Source organism: Mustela erminea, chromosome 6, assembly GCF_009829155.1.
Source record: "Mustela erminea isolate mMusErm1 chromosome 6, mMusErm1.Pri, whole genome shotgun sequence".
In the NCBI taxonomy this organism is placed as follows: Eukaryota; Metazoa; Chordata; class Mammalia; order Carnivora; family Mustelidae; genus Mustela; species Mustela erminea.
Window position 1 is genome coordinate 9,878,691 of NC_045619.1, and position 16,141 is coordinate 9,894,831.

At 55.9% G+C, this 16,141-nt stretch overlaps 1 protein-coding gene across 9 annotated transcripts in view; it reads left to right on the forward strand.

Moving 5' to 3' along the window:
* PLA2G6 (phospholipase A2 group VI) overlaps positions 1 to 16,141 on the forward strand; it is a 61,071-nt gene that overhangs the window by 30,877 nt on the left and 14,053 nt on the right. For 8 of the 9 annotated variants that reach the window (XM_032346295.1, XM_032346293.1, XM_032346300.1 and 5 more), the window contains 7 exons: positions 2,142 to 2,238; positions 3,316 to 3,498; positions 7,181 to 7,289; positions 8,614 to 8,775; positions 10,618 to 10,696; positions 13,032 to 13,195; positions 14,814 to 14,964. In XM_032346295.1, the coding sequence (XP_032202186.1) occupies positions 2,142 to 2,238; positions 3,316 to 3,498; positions 7,181 to 7,289; positions 8,614 to 8,775; positions 10,618 to 10,696; positions 13,032 to 13,195; positions 14,814 to 14,964 (945 nt within the window). The remainder of the gene's footprint in view (positions 1 to 2,141; positions 2,239 to 3,315; positions 3,499 to 7,180; positions 7,290 to 8,613; positions 8,776 to 10,617; positions 10,697 to 13,031; positions 13,196 to 14,813; positions 14,965 to 16,141) is intronic. The other variant, XM_032346299.1, reaches the window with a different exon arrangement.

Sequence of the window (16,141 nt, forward strand, 5' to 3'; positions counted from 1 at the left end):
CCTTCTAGGCTGTGTGCTGGACAGGCAGGGGGATGAGCACAGAGGGTCGCAGGTGCGTGGGGGTGGGGCAGGCCTTGCCCTCCCTCGGGTTTTCCCTTTTTCTGGAGTCTCCTAGAGTCTGCGCCCACCTTGCCGGCCCCGCTGGCATGGCCATCCCCTCAAAGGTCTAGTTCAAGTGTGGGCCAGCCCACCTTTCCCTGATCCTCCGCAGCACAGCCAAGGTGGGCTAGAACTTTCAGGAAGACTTGACCAGCTGGTCAGAGATGGTACCAACACCCTCATTCCCAGTAGTCACACGCCCTGATTGCAGGTTGCAGCCCGAATGGCCACACATGATGGCTGATGCTCTTTTCTCCCTGGAGGTAGCGTGTCAGTCCCATGCTGGCTCACCTCCGGCCGCCTCAGGCTTTCTTGTCCAGGGTCCTGGTATTGCCTGGCCTGCTCCCTGCTCAGACACCTCCAGCCGCATTCCTCTCTGCCCCTGCCAGGCCCCCCACCGTGGGGCTGGTACACATCACAAGGGATCATGCACAGAACATGATGCGAGTGGCCTCACACCAATGGGCGTGCCCTACACAGCCCCGCATGGCCACGTCCTCCCAGGGCCCCGACGGGGACATCCCTCTGCCAGCACTCAGTAGCCAGCACCGCTATGCCCTAGAAAATCTCAAGCATCAGAGTTATGGAGAGAGGTCCAGTCCCAGCTCCAGTTTGGGAGCCCCTCTGCTATGTATGTCAACCCCGTTGACCTTTACAGAGCTGGGTTTGCACCTGGGAGTCGACTTTGACTTTGCAAAATGTTTTCAAGGTTCATTCGTGTTGTAGCATGTATTCCTTTTTTTTTTTTAAAGATTTTATTTATTTGACAGACAGAGATCACAAGTAGGCAGAGAGGCAGGCAGAGATAGAGAGGAGGAAGCAGGCTCCCTGCCGAGCAGAGAGCCCGATGGGACTCGATCCCAGGACCCTGAGATCATGACCTGAGCCGAAGTCAGCGGCTTAACCCACTGAGCCACCCAGGTTCCCTGTATTCCTTTTTTTTTTAAAGATTTTATTTATATGACCTACAATAAATGAATTTTGTTTATTTTTTGTAAACAATACAAAAGAGTGAGGGAGGGCACACACAGAAGCACGGGGAGCAGCAGAGGGAGAGGGAGAAGCAGGCTCCCCGCTGAGCAGGCTCAATGCGGGGATGCGGGGCTCAATCCCAGGACCCCGAGATCATGACCTGAGCCAAAGGCAGATGCTTAGCCAATGGAGCCACCCTGGTGCCCTGAATTCCCTTCCTTTTAAAGGTAGAATAATAGTCCATGGACCACATTTTGCTCTTCCCTCCACCTGCTAGTGGACACTTGGGTGTTCCTCTTTCGGCTAATGCTGCTAGGAATATGGATGTACGGGCATCTCTTTGTGTTTTGGTCGCAGACCTGGGAGTGGAAAGCAACTGCAGTCTTCACTCCTCTGCCTGGAGCGCCCGGGTAGCTCAGCCGGCTAAGCGTCCAACTCTTGATTTCAGCTCAGGTTGTGATCTCAGGGTCATGAGATCGAGCCCCAGGTCGGGCTCTGCACTCAGCATGGAGTCTGCTTAAGATTCTCTCCCTCTCCCTCTGCCCCTCCCCCTGCTCTCTTTCAGGTAAATAAATAAATCTGTAACTCATCTGCCTGGACTTCCTGCAGGATGCCGGTCATTTCATGAAACACCAGCAGTGGATGGCGGGGGATGGAGGGCAGCCATGTGCCAGGCACAGAAGTGAAATGTCTTCTCTCCTTTAATTCCCGCCAGTCCATTTAGGACTGGGCCCGTGTTGCAGATGGGCTCAGCCACTTCCCAGACATCAGCCAGTGAGGAAGCTGGGGCTGGACCTCAGGCCTACCTGACTTTAAGGCCAACACCAGTGAGAGCGATCATTGCTAACTGGAGTTATCAGGGAAGGCTTCCTGGAGGTGGGCGCTTGAGCTTTGACATACCATATACTGGTTTACATGTTGGTTGGTTCTGTTGCAAAACCAACAGAAATTTTGCAGAAACTTTCCTTCACCAGGAGATGAAGCCCCAGGTCTTGGCCTTTTCCAGCCCCAGGCCACCTCCCTCCACCTCCACGACCTTCTGTACTGCCCCATGGCTCCTTTCTCCCTAGGTGTGCTGAAATGATCATCAGCATGGACAGCAACCAGATCCACAGCAGAGACCCTCGCTACGGAGCCAGCCCCCTCCACTGGGCCAAGACCGCTGAGGTAGGTGGCGTCCGAGGGGGAATGGTAGGCGGGCAGGGGGCAGAGTGACGGGGAGTGGTAGACGGGCAGGGGTGGAGTCTCAGAGCCCCAGGTTCCTCAGCTGCCCGCAGGAGGGCAGTTCCTAAGATGACTCTGGGGATGGCGCTGTGGGGGTTGGTCTCTTAGTGGCCCCACTGGGGGAAAGGACAGTCTGGTGTTGCTCTGCCGCTCACTGGCACAGTGACATGTCCCCTCCGTGGTTTCTTTGCACATGAATTGGGGTGAAGTCAGCGAGGTAATGTGTGAGAAAATTCTTTGTAACTCAGACAGAAGATGGTGTGAGGCCTTGGCTGGGCAGCTCCCCAGAGGCCTTCCCTAAGCCAGGCTTCACCCCCTGGGGAGGATGGAGGTCTCTGGAAGCCGAGCTTGGCAGAGCACTGGGTGCCCCCGAGACTGTGGCTTGTTCTCAAACAAGGGAGGGAGGAGATTACCGACCTCTGTAGGGCACCTTCTGCCTGCCAGTGGCTAGACACCAAGTCAGGCCCTTCCGTGTACGTTTTGTCGTGCATTGTCACTGCTCTGTGAAGTAGACACTTACATTTCTATTTTCACAGAAGAGAAAAACTGGGTGCAGGGGGTGTGGTGACCCCCCCCAAGTTCAGAGGACGGGGATGAAATGGGGTTGAGCTTTGGGCTCTGGACTGTTTGGGCTCCAAAGACCAGGCTCCCCGGGGCTGCTTCGTGTAGGGCTGTGTATTGCCCAGGCCCAGGGAGTGGTCAGAGCTTTGCAGGACCCCAGGGACGGTCGCAGGGAGTGGGGCCATTCTGGGAGTTTGCAGAGATGCATGGGGTCCTGTTACCTCCAGGAAAGAACCCAGAAGCCCCTTAAATCAGCATATCTTTAGCCTTTTGTCCTCTACTTCTGGGGTGCTGACAGCATGGGCCAAGGTCTAGGGCCACCCGCAGAACTGGGGCTCACCCCCGGAGTTGTTATTGCGGCTAGAGCTTTCCAGAAGTCCAGTTCCTGAAGGAGTCTGGGAGGAGGTGGCAGTGCCCTGGTGTCACCACGCACTCTGGCACGGACCCTGTCTCCTGCAGATGGCCCGCATGCTGCTAAAGCGGGGCTGCGACGTGAACAGCACCAGCAGCACAGGGAACACGGCCCTGCACGTGGCTGTGATGCGCAACCGCTTCGACTGCGTCATGGCGTTGCTGACCTACGGGGCCAATGCGGACGCCCGCGGGGAACATGGCAACACTCCGCTACACTTGGCCATGTCGGTGAGCCTGCGTCTGCCCCCACCTGCCTGTGGCTGCCCTCCCGCGGTGCCCCCTCCAACCCCCGCTGGGAATCTTTCCTCAAGAACCCACCTTCTCCCTCAGAAACCTTCCGTGTCCCCCTCTCAACCCAAAATACCATCTCCTTCCTCTGCGCCGCAGTCCCTCCTGCTCCTGGGCTCCCCATTTGACAGGTGCATGGTGAGAGGGGAAGTATAGCCTCAGCGACCTGCAGTGGCCTTGGCCAAGTCACCTGTCAGCCTCAGTGTCCTTATCTGGAAACCCGGGGTATCGGCTCCCACCTGGCAGAGCTGTTGAGAGAAGAAAGCGGCAGACCCTTGGTAACTCCAGGAACATCCCTGAGATGTCCCGGAGATGGCAGTTCTCCCCGTGTCCTGCAGCCTTAGGGGAAGTACTCATCTACATATTGTTCCTATCTCCTTAGAGATTCTGGTCTCCTAGTCCACGCCTTAGAGGGGGACTCTAAGCTCTCAGAAGGCAGGGTCTGCCTTCTCATCTTGGTGGCTCACTATAGGGATTGGCCACAGTTTGGGGCTTATTATAGAGCATAGGTCCTGCCCTTAAAGCCCCTCCAGTGTGGAGAGACGACCAGAGTATGAACATACAAATTGCAGGGAGGGAATGTCACTCGTCACTGACACATGTAGGTATTCGGTACCTCGTATTCTGTAGCAGTACCACGTGTACGTGCATACGTTCCACGGATCACCAAGGGATGGGACTGGACAGGCCTCTGGGACTCTAAAAGATGTAGATTGAGGACACACTCAGAGACATGCTGTTTTATACCAAAGGCCATAACCGCGTGGCGACATTGTTGTCTGGGAGGTGGAAGTCCTAAATAAAACCGTGGCCATTTTCAGCACTGAATGATCCCTTAGAATTATCTAGCTCATCGGTTCTCAAAATTTTGGGTCCATGTGGTTCCATTGTATGCTTAAAAAGTGATATTGACGATTCCAAAGACTTTTCATTGATATGGATTTTATCTATATTTACCAGATTAAAGATTAAAAATAAGAAGTTTCCAAAATATTCAGTTAAAAATGACAATTCACCAGTCACAGTCTAACCTCAATAAGTAACATTTTCATGAAAAACAACTTTTTTTCCCTCAAACCAAAAATAATCGAAAAGAGTTGGCATCATTTTATATGTTTTTAAAAAGATTTTATTTATTTATTTGACAGAGATCTGAGGTAGGCAGAGAGGCAGGCAAAGAGAAAGGAAGGGAAGCAGGCTCCCCGCTGAGCAGAGAGCCCAATGTGGGGCTCGATCCCAGGACTCTGGGATCACGATCTGAGCCGAAGGCAGAGGCTTTAACCCACTGAGCCACCTAGCTGCCCCTTGTTCTACATTTTTGCGAATCTTTTTAATGCTTGGCATGGGGGAAGACTGTTGATTCTCCTGTCTTTGCTACATTTATTCTGTTGCAGTGTGTTGCTGAATGTAAGTTGGGTTTGAAGACAGTCTGGGCTCACATAGACAGGTTGTTGAAAAAGATACACAGTAGCGCCTTCTCAGAGAATCATGAATATTCTTCACTGTTGCACCTAAACTGGAGGAGGGTTAGTTTCTGCCAAGTCAGTTGCAAGTGGGATCCACAATGATCTCGGTATTATACTTCATTCCCTTGGTATCTCTTGCACTCCCCTTGCATCTTTTACCCCTGTGTGATTTCAGGTCATCCGTGGAAAATACTGGTTCACTGTGCATGCGTAGGACTGTTGAACCATTTCATTATACGGGATCGAAACCCCATGTTTATGAATATCCCCACTGATCTCATCAGAAGAGTCTTACAGTTCTGGGAGACTGTCAAGCCCTTCATGGCATATACAAGTGTTCTGGAATTCCCATTTTTGTTTGCGAGCTTGAATTTTATCATTGGCACAAAACGCGGTGGGCGTTTTTCTTGAAGTGCCAGGCTCACTGCATTCATTTTTGAGAATGTGTCTTCTGCATACCCAAGGCTGACCCGTCATATGTAGCTCTTCAGTCATGATCCCAAGTAAAAATGGCGTTCCAAGAAAAAAAAGCTGGTTCTGTTCACAACCCAAACAATTGCATCCATGCTTTTCCTCAAGATGATGGTTGGGCTTTAGTATGCCCCAGAAATGCCTATGCTTTCCCTCCATCTTTTTTTATTTTTAAGATTTTATTTGTCAGAAAGCGATTGAGAGTACATAAGCAGGGGGAGCGTCAGGGAGAGGGAGAAGCAGACTCCCCGCTGAGCAAGGAGCCCCATGCGGGACTTGATCTCAAGACCCTAGCATCATGACCTGAGCCGAAGGCAGACACTTATCTGACTGAGCTACCCAGGTGTCCCGATTTCTCTCCATCTAATGACACAGAGTAGACAGTGTCAAAATTTAATAAAATTAATTCTTACTGAATGAAGGACATTTCCTAAGGGAAACTGGCTATTTAATTAACTGGGTGATTTCTTTCTGTGAACGGGTGGCAGAAAGGAAAACCAGGGCAAGTATTAGTTTGATGCCCCAGTCTTGTGGAGGCCTGGGCAGTTTTATCCATCACTGTTTTTACACCATTGGTGCAAAAGCCAACGCAACGCAAAAAGGGAACATCTTGGTTTTTTTTTTATAAAGCAGGCTTTCTTTCTTTCTTTCTTTCTTTCTTTTTTTTTAAAGTTTACTTATCTTTTTTAGTAATCTTTACCACCCAATACGGGGCTCAAACTCAAGACCCCGAGATTAAGAGCAGCACCCCTATGAAAACAGTGGGATGCTCATGAACCTTCCAGAGGGTCTCCCATATTCACGGAGGGGCCACAGATCGCTCTTTGAGAACTGCCGATGTCCCTTGTTTCCCATACCGTAGGCACTTGCGGACAAGCCTCGCGGTTTTTGGCACATTCATGAACCACATTTACGGTTATGACCTTAATCATTTAAGTTGGTTGGTTTGCTTCTAAACTTAAATTTATTTAGAAGGAAGTGTTCGATCGCTACCGAAAGGGGTAAACCAGTGACACAATAGAAGGTAACGAAAAAGAGAAATGCTTAACTAACCATTCAAGCACACATACTTAGCTGTGCCTGTGTAAATCCTAATGTACGTGGACCACCATTTGGAAAGCTGTATTCTAGACACGACTCTTCATTTTCTTGGCAAGGAAATTGATCCCAGGAAGAGGGAGGTGATGAGACCAGAGCTCTGGTCTCCAGGCGGCCAGCTTATTAGGTTTGTTTTGGGAAACCATGTCCCGCGCTCCCCTGCCCAGCCTCCAGATGTTGAAGCTGCACTTGAAGGCAGCCATCAGGGAGGACGTGTACTCCGTTACCCCTCATAAAAGACACCCTTGACACGATGGGCAGGACAGCCTTCCCTTTCCCTGCCTGCCCTTTGCTGCTGCTCCTGAAAGTGATCAGCCGCTGACCCTTCAGTGTCCCCATGGCTCCCGGGGTGGGGGTCATAAAGGCCTTGCTTCCAGAAGTTTCTGGGGGGGCTGGGGACTGGGGGGTGAGTCACTTCCAGCTTCTGCCTAGGTTATTAAGTGGGTGGGGGCTCCGAACGTTCCAGCATCTTCTCCCGTGCCCATGAGAAGCCCACCGAGTTGATGGGCAAGGTGAAAAAGGCTGGCGTCCCTTCCCTCTTCTTTCCCTGAGCTGTTGCATTTTCCCCTTACTCCATTCCCCAACAGAAAGACAATGTGGAGATGATCAAGGCCCTCATTGTGTTTGGGGCAGAGGTGGACACCCCCAATGACTCTGGGGAGACTCCTGCATTCATAGCTTCCAAGATCAGCAAACGTAAGTGCCCTGCACTCTGGACCAGAGTTGGGTGTGGGTGGGTGGGTTCATGCCCAGGGGAAGAGGGTGGTCCCAGCCATCAGGCACCAGCATCCTGTCCCTACTCACCCCCTCCCCACCTTGCTCCCTGCATGGAGTTTCCAGGAGCACCTGGGAGGCTGAGAGGGGAAGCTTTCTTTGCACAAGAACAAGGGCCATCACCAGTAGATGGATCCCAACAGGGGGCTTGCCATACAGTGTCCTCTTCTGTATGGCCCCCATCCTTCCTCAGGATGCCTGGACTCCCGGGGAGGTGGTTGGGACGTACAGCAGTCTTTAGCCAATTGCTCTTTGGGAATTCACCATGGGACCGCTTGTAGGAACAACCATGGGTTGACGCATGCGTGGCACCGGGGTCTGGGATTGGGGGGGGTTGGGGGGTTGGTATGCACATGCCCAGTGCACACAGGCTTGCTGAACGCCCCGCATGTTCACTTGGGGAGCCTTGGCATCAGAGCTGGAAAAAGAAGATCATTCTTCACATAAGTCTGGGTCCCCTCCAGGGGCTTATGGGGAGTTGGGGATGTTGCTGTGGGTGTGTAGCTGCTAGGGTGCCAGTACGCATGTGCGCGCTAGGAGGAGGGTAAATGCCTCCAGGCTGCGTGGTCTGTTTTGAGTTCTGGAAGGGACCCTCCGTTCAGCGGTTTTGAGACCTGCTGAACATAGAGGCAGGAGTCCTGTTTCCTTTCTTTTTAAATTAGGTTTTTAAGATAATTTTTATTAGATATAATTAAGCCCAATCTTGTTTTCTTGTTCTTCTTCTTTTTTTTAAATTTTATTTATTTATTTGAAAAAGAGCGAGCAAGTAGGAGCCAGGGAGAGGGGTCGAGGGAGAGGGAGAAACAGTCCCCGCTGAGCAGGGACCGCGGCATGGCAGGGCATGGGGCTCGATCCCAGAACCCTGGGATCATGACCTGAGCCAAAGGCAGATGCTTCACCCACTGAGCCACCTAGGCACCCCTGGAGTCCTGGTTTCTTGACTGATAGTGAAGGGTAAGGGGGGCCCCAAGTACTCAAACTGGGCATATTCTGTGGCCCGAAGTACTCGGACTGGACTTCCATATTCTGTGGTTGACCTCCGTGCCTTCCTAGACCCCGGGAAGCGCTTTATAACAGACTGGAGTCAGCCCCCGCCACACCCCCTGCCGGCACCCAGTTCCCCCACATACCCAGGCCACCTGGTAGATGAGAGAGGGGGCCTGGTGTGGAAAGGAAGGGCCTCTCACTTGCGTATTGACATCATTTGTGATCCTGTGCAATTCCCCCCTCCCCAAACCCTGACTAGTTGTCACCAGGAAGACGCTCTTAACTCTGCTGAGAACCATAGGGGCCAACTACAGTCTCCCACTCACCCAAGAGGCCCCCTCGGAGCAGAGCTCCACTACAACACATCACTCCTTCTCCCTGGAAAGATCTCAGCCCCCACCGATCAGCTTAAACAACCTAGGTAGGCCTCCCCCGGCCCCCACCCCCCAACCTGGCCCCACTCCGCCACACTCCCGTCCTCTCCAGCTGGTCCACAGGTGCTGGGATCAGAGCAGTCTTGATCTCAAGGAAACAGGGTCTAGGGTAGAAGTGGTTTAAGGGAGCAAGGAACGATGGGGCAGGATCTGTCAGTCTCTGGAGGCAACCAGCGACCGATGGAGCCCAGGGCCGTGGGTGGGGGGTGGTGGTGGCGTCCCTGGCTGTTGGCCCACAGTCCATGTCTCCTGAGAGAGTGCACTGGACACCGTCTCAGGTCTGGGCATCCCCAGGGCAGCCACGAGGGAGGTTGCTTTCATGGTTCCAGTGAGGAGTGTTTCTGCCACACTGTGCATTCTGTCAGGCCTGGGGCCTGTGTGTCCCCTGCTGGCCCCTTTGGTGACCTACAGGCCTTTGAACATGGCCAGGCAACCTGCCTCTGCCCCTTTGTGTCCTTGGTGCCCATGGAGATGGCTCCCAAGGAGATGGGGTCCGTCCTCTGGGCTTTCTGTGGGCTGGCCCAACCAGGGCCCGAGATCATTTGAGAGTAGTGTCCCCTGAACAGGGCAGTCAGAAACCAATCCTTGGCAAGCCAGCTTTCTTCTTCCCGCCTTGCTGTGGAAGCAGACACCAGCACCGTTAGCCAGTATAGCCCAGCCTAGCCTGGAGTCAGGCGAGGCAGAGCCCACAGCCACAGTCGGTGCGTGTGGCCTTGCCCCTCTCCTCCCCTGCCCATCCCCACCCAGGCCCTTCTCCCCCACCCCCACCCCATCTTTACCTCTCACTTTTACAGGCAGGCCGTCACCCAAGCCAGGCGGGATGGTGGGCCTGGGGCGCGGCATCAGATGGGTAATGCTCCGGGCCTCGAGGGGCTGGTGAGCCTGCCGAGCCCCGAGCTCACTGTAGCTCTAGTTCCCTCTCTTTCCCAGCTGCAGGCCAGACGCACGCAGCCAGCCTTTCCGCCCTCTCCCTGGCACTCTGTCCACTGCCTCTCCTGGCCAGTCTGTCCCGCTCATCTCGCCCACCCTCTGGCCACAGGCCCTGGTGAAGGGGGGGCATCCTGCCTTGCAGCCTGCATTCCTACTTTGCTGCTTCTAGACTCTGCACAGGGATGGGGAGGGCCTGTTGGAAGCCAGATGGCATGGCAGTGCCGGGCCAGGCAGGAGGGCAGGCAGTCCGTCTGGGGAGGGGCGGGGGCGGGGGATTGGGGCGCAGAGCAGAACAGAGGGAGTGGTGGGTGTGGCTGATCTGAGAGGCTGCTGAAGTTTCTAGACCTGGGATCAGGATGAGCAGCATCTGGAGAGCGGTTGGTTATCTCCCTTCACCGTGGACTCATCCTCAAGGAATGTCCAGACTCAGCCCTTTCGGCTACATGGACTTTGGACGAGTCAGTCCCATTAAGCTCTTTGAGCCTCCTCTGGAAATTGGGGATAAGGATTCTGGTGATGATGGATGTCAGCAGCTGCACTTGCCCAATGCATGAGAAAATGCTTCGGGAACTGAGAAGCATGGGGCATGGCAGGGTGCTTGGGCTTCGGGGCTTTGGGAGGATGGCGTCAAGGAGAGCCTGGAGCTGGCCGGGTGGGCTGGGGCCCTTCCCAGAGCGGTGGGCTCCCCTCCACGTTCTAGCCCAGTTCACCCCAAGGGGCTGGTGGCCTCTGGCTTACCTGGGTCCTGGGACACAGACCCCTTCCCAGTGGCTGGAGGCAGGTGCTCCTGCTGGGGGCAATTGGGGGAGGGCATAGCCCCAGAGCTGCTCTCTGCACCCATGGGATGGTGGGAGCCTGGCCCTGTGGGGCTCTGGCCCACCCTACCCTGTGCTTCCCAGAACTGCAAGACATCGTACACATCTCCCGGTCCCGGAAGCCGGCCTTCATCCTCAGCTCCATGAGGGATGAGAAGCGAACGTAAGTGGAGGAGGGGGGAGACCGTGCGTTCACCGCTCTGCCTGGTGCCCTCCAGCGGGCTGGGGCTTTCGGCTGCTCCCCACCGGGTTCCCCGCGACGTAGTGTGCATCCTCTGTAGTTCACAGCGAAGGGACCAGCTCTTCAGAGAGCCTGGGTCTGCTCTTTCGTCAGTGACCATGCGGGCTCAGGGGTCACATGACGGAGGTGGCAGCACTCCTGTCCATTCCCTCTTGCCCTTGTCCCAATTTGTTGGGGAAGGTCTCCCAGATCCCCTCTGTGATGCTGAGCCTGTTTCCCCTGGTTCCACCGTGTCCCTTGGCCTGTTTCCCCTGGTTCCACCATGTCCCTTGGCCTGCTTCCCCCCATGGAGCTCGTGGATGGGCCGGCTTCCCCCACCTGCTGTACACAGGCCCATTCTTGGAGGCAGGCCTGGGAGATGGGCACAAGGAGCAGAGGCCTTGGTCCTTGAGGACAGTCCCTGGGGCTCAGAAATTGTCTGCCACGCGCAGCAAGTTTCTGGCACAGACGTGCTTGGGATCAACTGTGCTCACTCGCTCTCTCTTCTCCTTTCCATAATAGAGTTGCTTTCTTGTTCTCTGGCTCTTACTGTTCCATGCTCCCAACAGCCTGCCTGGGGAGGGATTGGGACCCTTGTTATGCACGTGAGGGACCTGAGTCCCGAGAGGTGAAGCGACCTCTGGCTCACACAGTGAGCATCAGAGCAGACTCGAGCCTGGGTCTTTGGAGCTCACGCCCTTCCTGCCATGGCAGACAGGTGGCTCTACCTCTCCTTGCCTGAAGGGTTGGCTCACCCTTGGTAGGTCCCACTCCTTTCCAAGGCTGCCCTGTGACATGCGCCCTGGAGGCGCCCCTGCCCTGTCCACACTCTAGAGGTTCCTGCCACCGCGCCTCCCGGCGGCACATGTACACGCATACACATGTGCACACACCTGCGTGAGGGCCAGTGAAGGTACCAGCAGGAGGACTGACCTGTTCTGGCCCATAAGAGGAGATGAGGCAGATTCTCCAGCAGGACCAGGGTAGTTAGCCCCAGCCGGAGCACCCTCCTTGTGGGCGGGACTGAGGAGAGAATCAGGACACCCCTGGAGGGACCTCCCCATGCGGGGCTGTGGGTCACGTCGCTCCGCCGTGCTCCATCTGGGCCGATGTCTCTGATGTAAGCCCTACATCCTTAGAAGGGTCCCTCACATGTCTGCTTGGGCCTCCAGTGACAGCCCAGCCTCCCCTGCCACCCTCTGGGCTTGCTGTCGGGCCGGGCAGCTGGTCCAGGAAGACGGGACCCTAGAGGTAGGCCAGCCTGGTCCCCATCTCCCAGCTGTCTACTGGGTGGCTCCCGAGTTCCCTAGACATGCAGCCTTGCGTGGAGGGAGCTTCCAGCCCATCTGGGGGGGCGGTGCAGAAGAAACCGGAAATGCTTATGGAAGCCAGGAGTGCTCCCCACAGAGAGAGCGGTTGAAGAGGAACAGGCTGAGCTGGGGGAACTGAGGGCCTCAGAGCAGGCTTCTCTCGGCAGGGACTTTTAAGCCGAGACAGAAGGATGAGGAGACCAGAAGGAAGCTTCCCGGTCTGAGCATAGACCGTGACAGCCTTCCTCAGGGCCGGGAACTGGGCATGGCTGGGCCATGGGAGACGTGTCAGGGCATGTGACCGAGCACTCTGGAGTCAGCAGACCCCAGTTGGGGACCCGGCCGTAGCAGTTCCCAGTCATGGGACTCCGGAGGGTCACCTCACCTCTGAGCTTCGTTCCTTCACAGATGTGCACTGGGGGAGCAGGGAGTGCATGCCTCAAAGGGGTTTGGGATGTTTCTGTGAAATCACGCTGGGAAAAGGACCTCACAGTTCCTGGTGTACAGACAGACGGTCCCCCTTCCCTGTCCCCCTCCTCCCCTGCCCCACCCACTGGGAGGACGGCCCTCACCCTCTCCACCAGCATTCCTGGCCAGCTGCTGGGTACCAGCCCTCTGCCCCAGCCTTGTCTGATTCAAACAGACTTTTCTTAGGCACCTGCTGCAGGGCAGGCCTGGAAATCCAGACCTGACCAAAACCAAGTGGGGGGGACAGACCCAGCCATCTGCTGAGGTGGCACCTGGCCCCTTTCCTTGTTGCTAGTTGCACTTTTTCCCCTCCTGAGATGCTGTATGTTTACTCCTTTGCTGATTGTGCCCCTGCTTCTCCACCCCAAAAGGCCCCAGTAGCGAGCGAGCTCTGTGGGGCCTTATCTTTCCGCGCTCACAGATGCTCAGGGACGCAGGCCCACATAGAGTGCTGGGCGGTAACGGGACCCTCTTCTCTCCCACTGCTGTCCCCCCCACAGCCACGACCACCTGCTCTGCCTGGACGGAGGGGGTGTGAAGGGCCTCGTCATCATCCAGCTCCTCATCGCCATTGAGAAGGCCTCGGGCGTCGCCACCAAGGATCTCTTTGACTGGGTGGCAGGGACCAGCACGGGGGGCATCCTGGCCCTGGCCATTCTGCACAGTGAGGGCAGGCCCCTGGCGGCAGGGGCAGGGCTGGGGGTGGTGGTTGGGATCTGCCCTCAAATGGGGCTCAGTTTCGTTTCAGAGCCTTGCAAAGAGGGTTGCTGGGGAGGGGAGGCCCTGAAAGCCCTTTGTGGGGGAGGCTGAGGGCATTGGGTGCAAGGCTGGAAAGAGAAGGGCTGGGGCCGGGGCTGGGCCTGGGTGCCCTGCGCTCCATGGGGGATAGAACGAGCCTTTCCATGTACGGAGCAGTTTTACATCTGTCTCCTCTACCATTCTCCCTGATAACCTGGTGAGGCAGGCCCCACGGGGCCTGGGAAGTGCTGGGAGTAAGGAAAACCAGTCTGAGGGCGGAGGCAGTGGGTGGTCTTGGGAAGGATGAGCCACGGAGTCCAAGAAAGCCAGAGTCCCAGTCAGCATGCTGCCTTCACCCACAGGGAAATCCAGGCCGCGGGGGGAGAGGGGTGCCTCAAAGTCACGTAAGCAGCCCTGTGGGGTTGCGGGGGCTAGGACAGCTCCCTAGACACCCTGCCCAGCACTTCCCAGGGCCACAGGCCCCCACGCATCACGCTTCGCAGAGGTGACAGAGGGGCCTCACTTTCCTGATGGGCTTCTAGGTAGGTCCCTTTGTGGAACTGTCTGGGCTGCTTGAGGCTGCCTGAGAAGGGCCCTCCCAGAGCCAGCTACTGCCCAGGCAAGAACGGTCCTCTGCCTCGGCCTCCCTGACCTGCTATCCCTGCCCCAGACTCTCCAGTGCACCCCCTGCCCAGGTCTGAAGGCGCAGGGAGAGGACCCTCCTGCCCCCAGGCCAGGCCTGTGCTGGGCAATGGCGTCGTGAGGCTGAGACAAGAGCTCCCCCCCTCCCACCGCCGCCGCTAGGGAGCCCCCGTCCCATGGGGGAGCCGCAGGCATCTGGGTGTTCACCGTGTGAGGAGCCCATGGCCCCGCAGTTCAGGGTGTCGGGGGCATGAGGCAGCCAGGTCGGGAGGCGGCTGGGAGCAGAGTCCCATGGGGCTCTGGGATGGTCCAGTCTGCAGTCTGTCTGTCGGCAATGTGCTGAGACCCCCGTCCCCGGGCCTCCGGGGCCCCACATCCCCTCTCTGGTTTCCAGTTCCTGCCTTCCACGAGAGAAAAGCTCTCTTGGATCTGTCTGCCCAGTGGGACGTGAGGTCTGGGGGCGGAGGTCCTGGCCTCCTCCAGAAAGGGTCATTCCTTCTTCAGACTCCGGGGGGACTGTGGACAGGATTTGAGAAGTCACCTAGTTCAGCCTCTCGTAAGAGCAGACACCCAGCTCTCCTCAGCCCCGGCCCCAGAGAGGTGCAGCCTGTCCCCTTTGACCCTGCCTGTCCTCAGAGGCCCACAGGACAGGGTTGGTCTGGTCCTTCTCTTAGCCAGCTGGGGTTGGTCTAGATTAGATTTATAAACGCTTACACTTTCAGGGCCCTTCTTTAAGCAAAATACAAAATCGTGGCTACAGAATTAAGTGCAGAGCCTCGGGGCTCTGAAGGGGATTTCAGCCTCTGTGGGAAGTGGCCGAGGAGAGGCCCAGGAGCCCTGACTGGCCTCCCTCCCTGCGGCTGTCGGAGCAGGACCCTCGTGTCTCCCCCTCCTTGTTCTAGGCAAGTCCATGGCCTACATGCGGGGTGTGTACTTTCGCATGAAGGACGAGGTGTTCCGGGGCTCGCGGCCCTACGAGTCGGGGCCCCTGGAGGAGTTCCTGAAGCGCGAGTTTGGGGAGCACACCAAGATGACCGACGTCAAAAAACCCAAGTAAGCCTCAGGAGGAAGGCTGTGGCTGTGGCCCCAGCTGGGCAGCCCTCCCGCTGTTCTGGGGGAGCAGAGGGTTCCCTGCCCCGGTCTGGTGAAAGTGGCGGGGGGGCTGGGGGGCGCCTGATAACTCCTTCCCAAGTGGGCCACGGGCTTCTGGAGAATTCTGTTGTAGGACACCCCCGACCCGGGGCTGCTGTTTTCCCACCCTGACGGCACATCCCTGGGTCAGAGGGGGTCGCTTCTCGTCCGTCACACACCTGGGTCAGAGGGGGTCGCTTCTCGTCCGTCACACACCTGGGACCTTTTGCCGAGTGAGGCTGTGCCCCAGGCATTGTGTGTGTGTGTACATATGCCCGCATATGTGTTCGTGTGTGTGTGGGGGGCGGTTGAAGGGGGTCACCGCCAGGTAGAAAGGCTGGTGAGCCATTTGCAGTCTGGTTGGGAAATAAATGACCTGGAAAATGACAGCCGTGCTCGGGTGCAGGTGTTTGAGATGTTCCAGAAGAGCCTACAGTATGCTACGTCTTTGTCATGCTGCCCAGCCTGGGAGGGCTCTCTTGTCTGTCTCGTGCCTGTGTCTGTCACCGGCCAGACTCTTGAGCTCCCTGAGGCAGGAATGTGGCTGCCTTGTTTCTCTGCAGCCCCAGCATCTGCCCCAGAGCAGGGCACTGAGAAGTGTTCATGAGCTGACAGGGGCCTGAGGACTGAGGGCGAGGTGGTCCGGGGGGGCTCCCTGGAGGTGGTGATGTGTGAGCGAGGGAGGATTTCTTTTCATAATAAAGCTTTTTCCGTTTTTCTTTTTTCCCTTCCTTCCTTCCTTTTCTTCTTCTTCTTCTTTTTTTCATTTAAGAATAATGCATAGTCTTTGAAGAAAAATTGGAAAAATATGCAAAAAAGTAAAAATAAAAAGGAAGAAAATATCATTCATGTGGTAGAAACCAAAAGATAATGTTTTTAAAACATTTTTGTGTATTTTATCCTAGACATTTTGTCTTTCTTAAATGGTGAAATAGAACATACATTTAGAACAGCACATAAATCAGTTCAGTGAATAATTACAAAGCAAACACCCACATAACCACCAGCCAAGTCCCAAAGCCCATTGAGCTCGTCCCCAGCCCCTTAGCTCCTGTCCTGCCCCCCGGGGGTGCTGCTGTCCCAACTGGTGTGAAGTGGA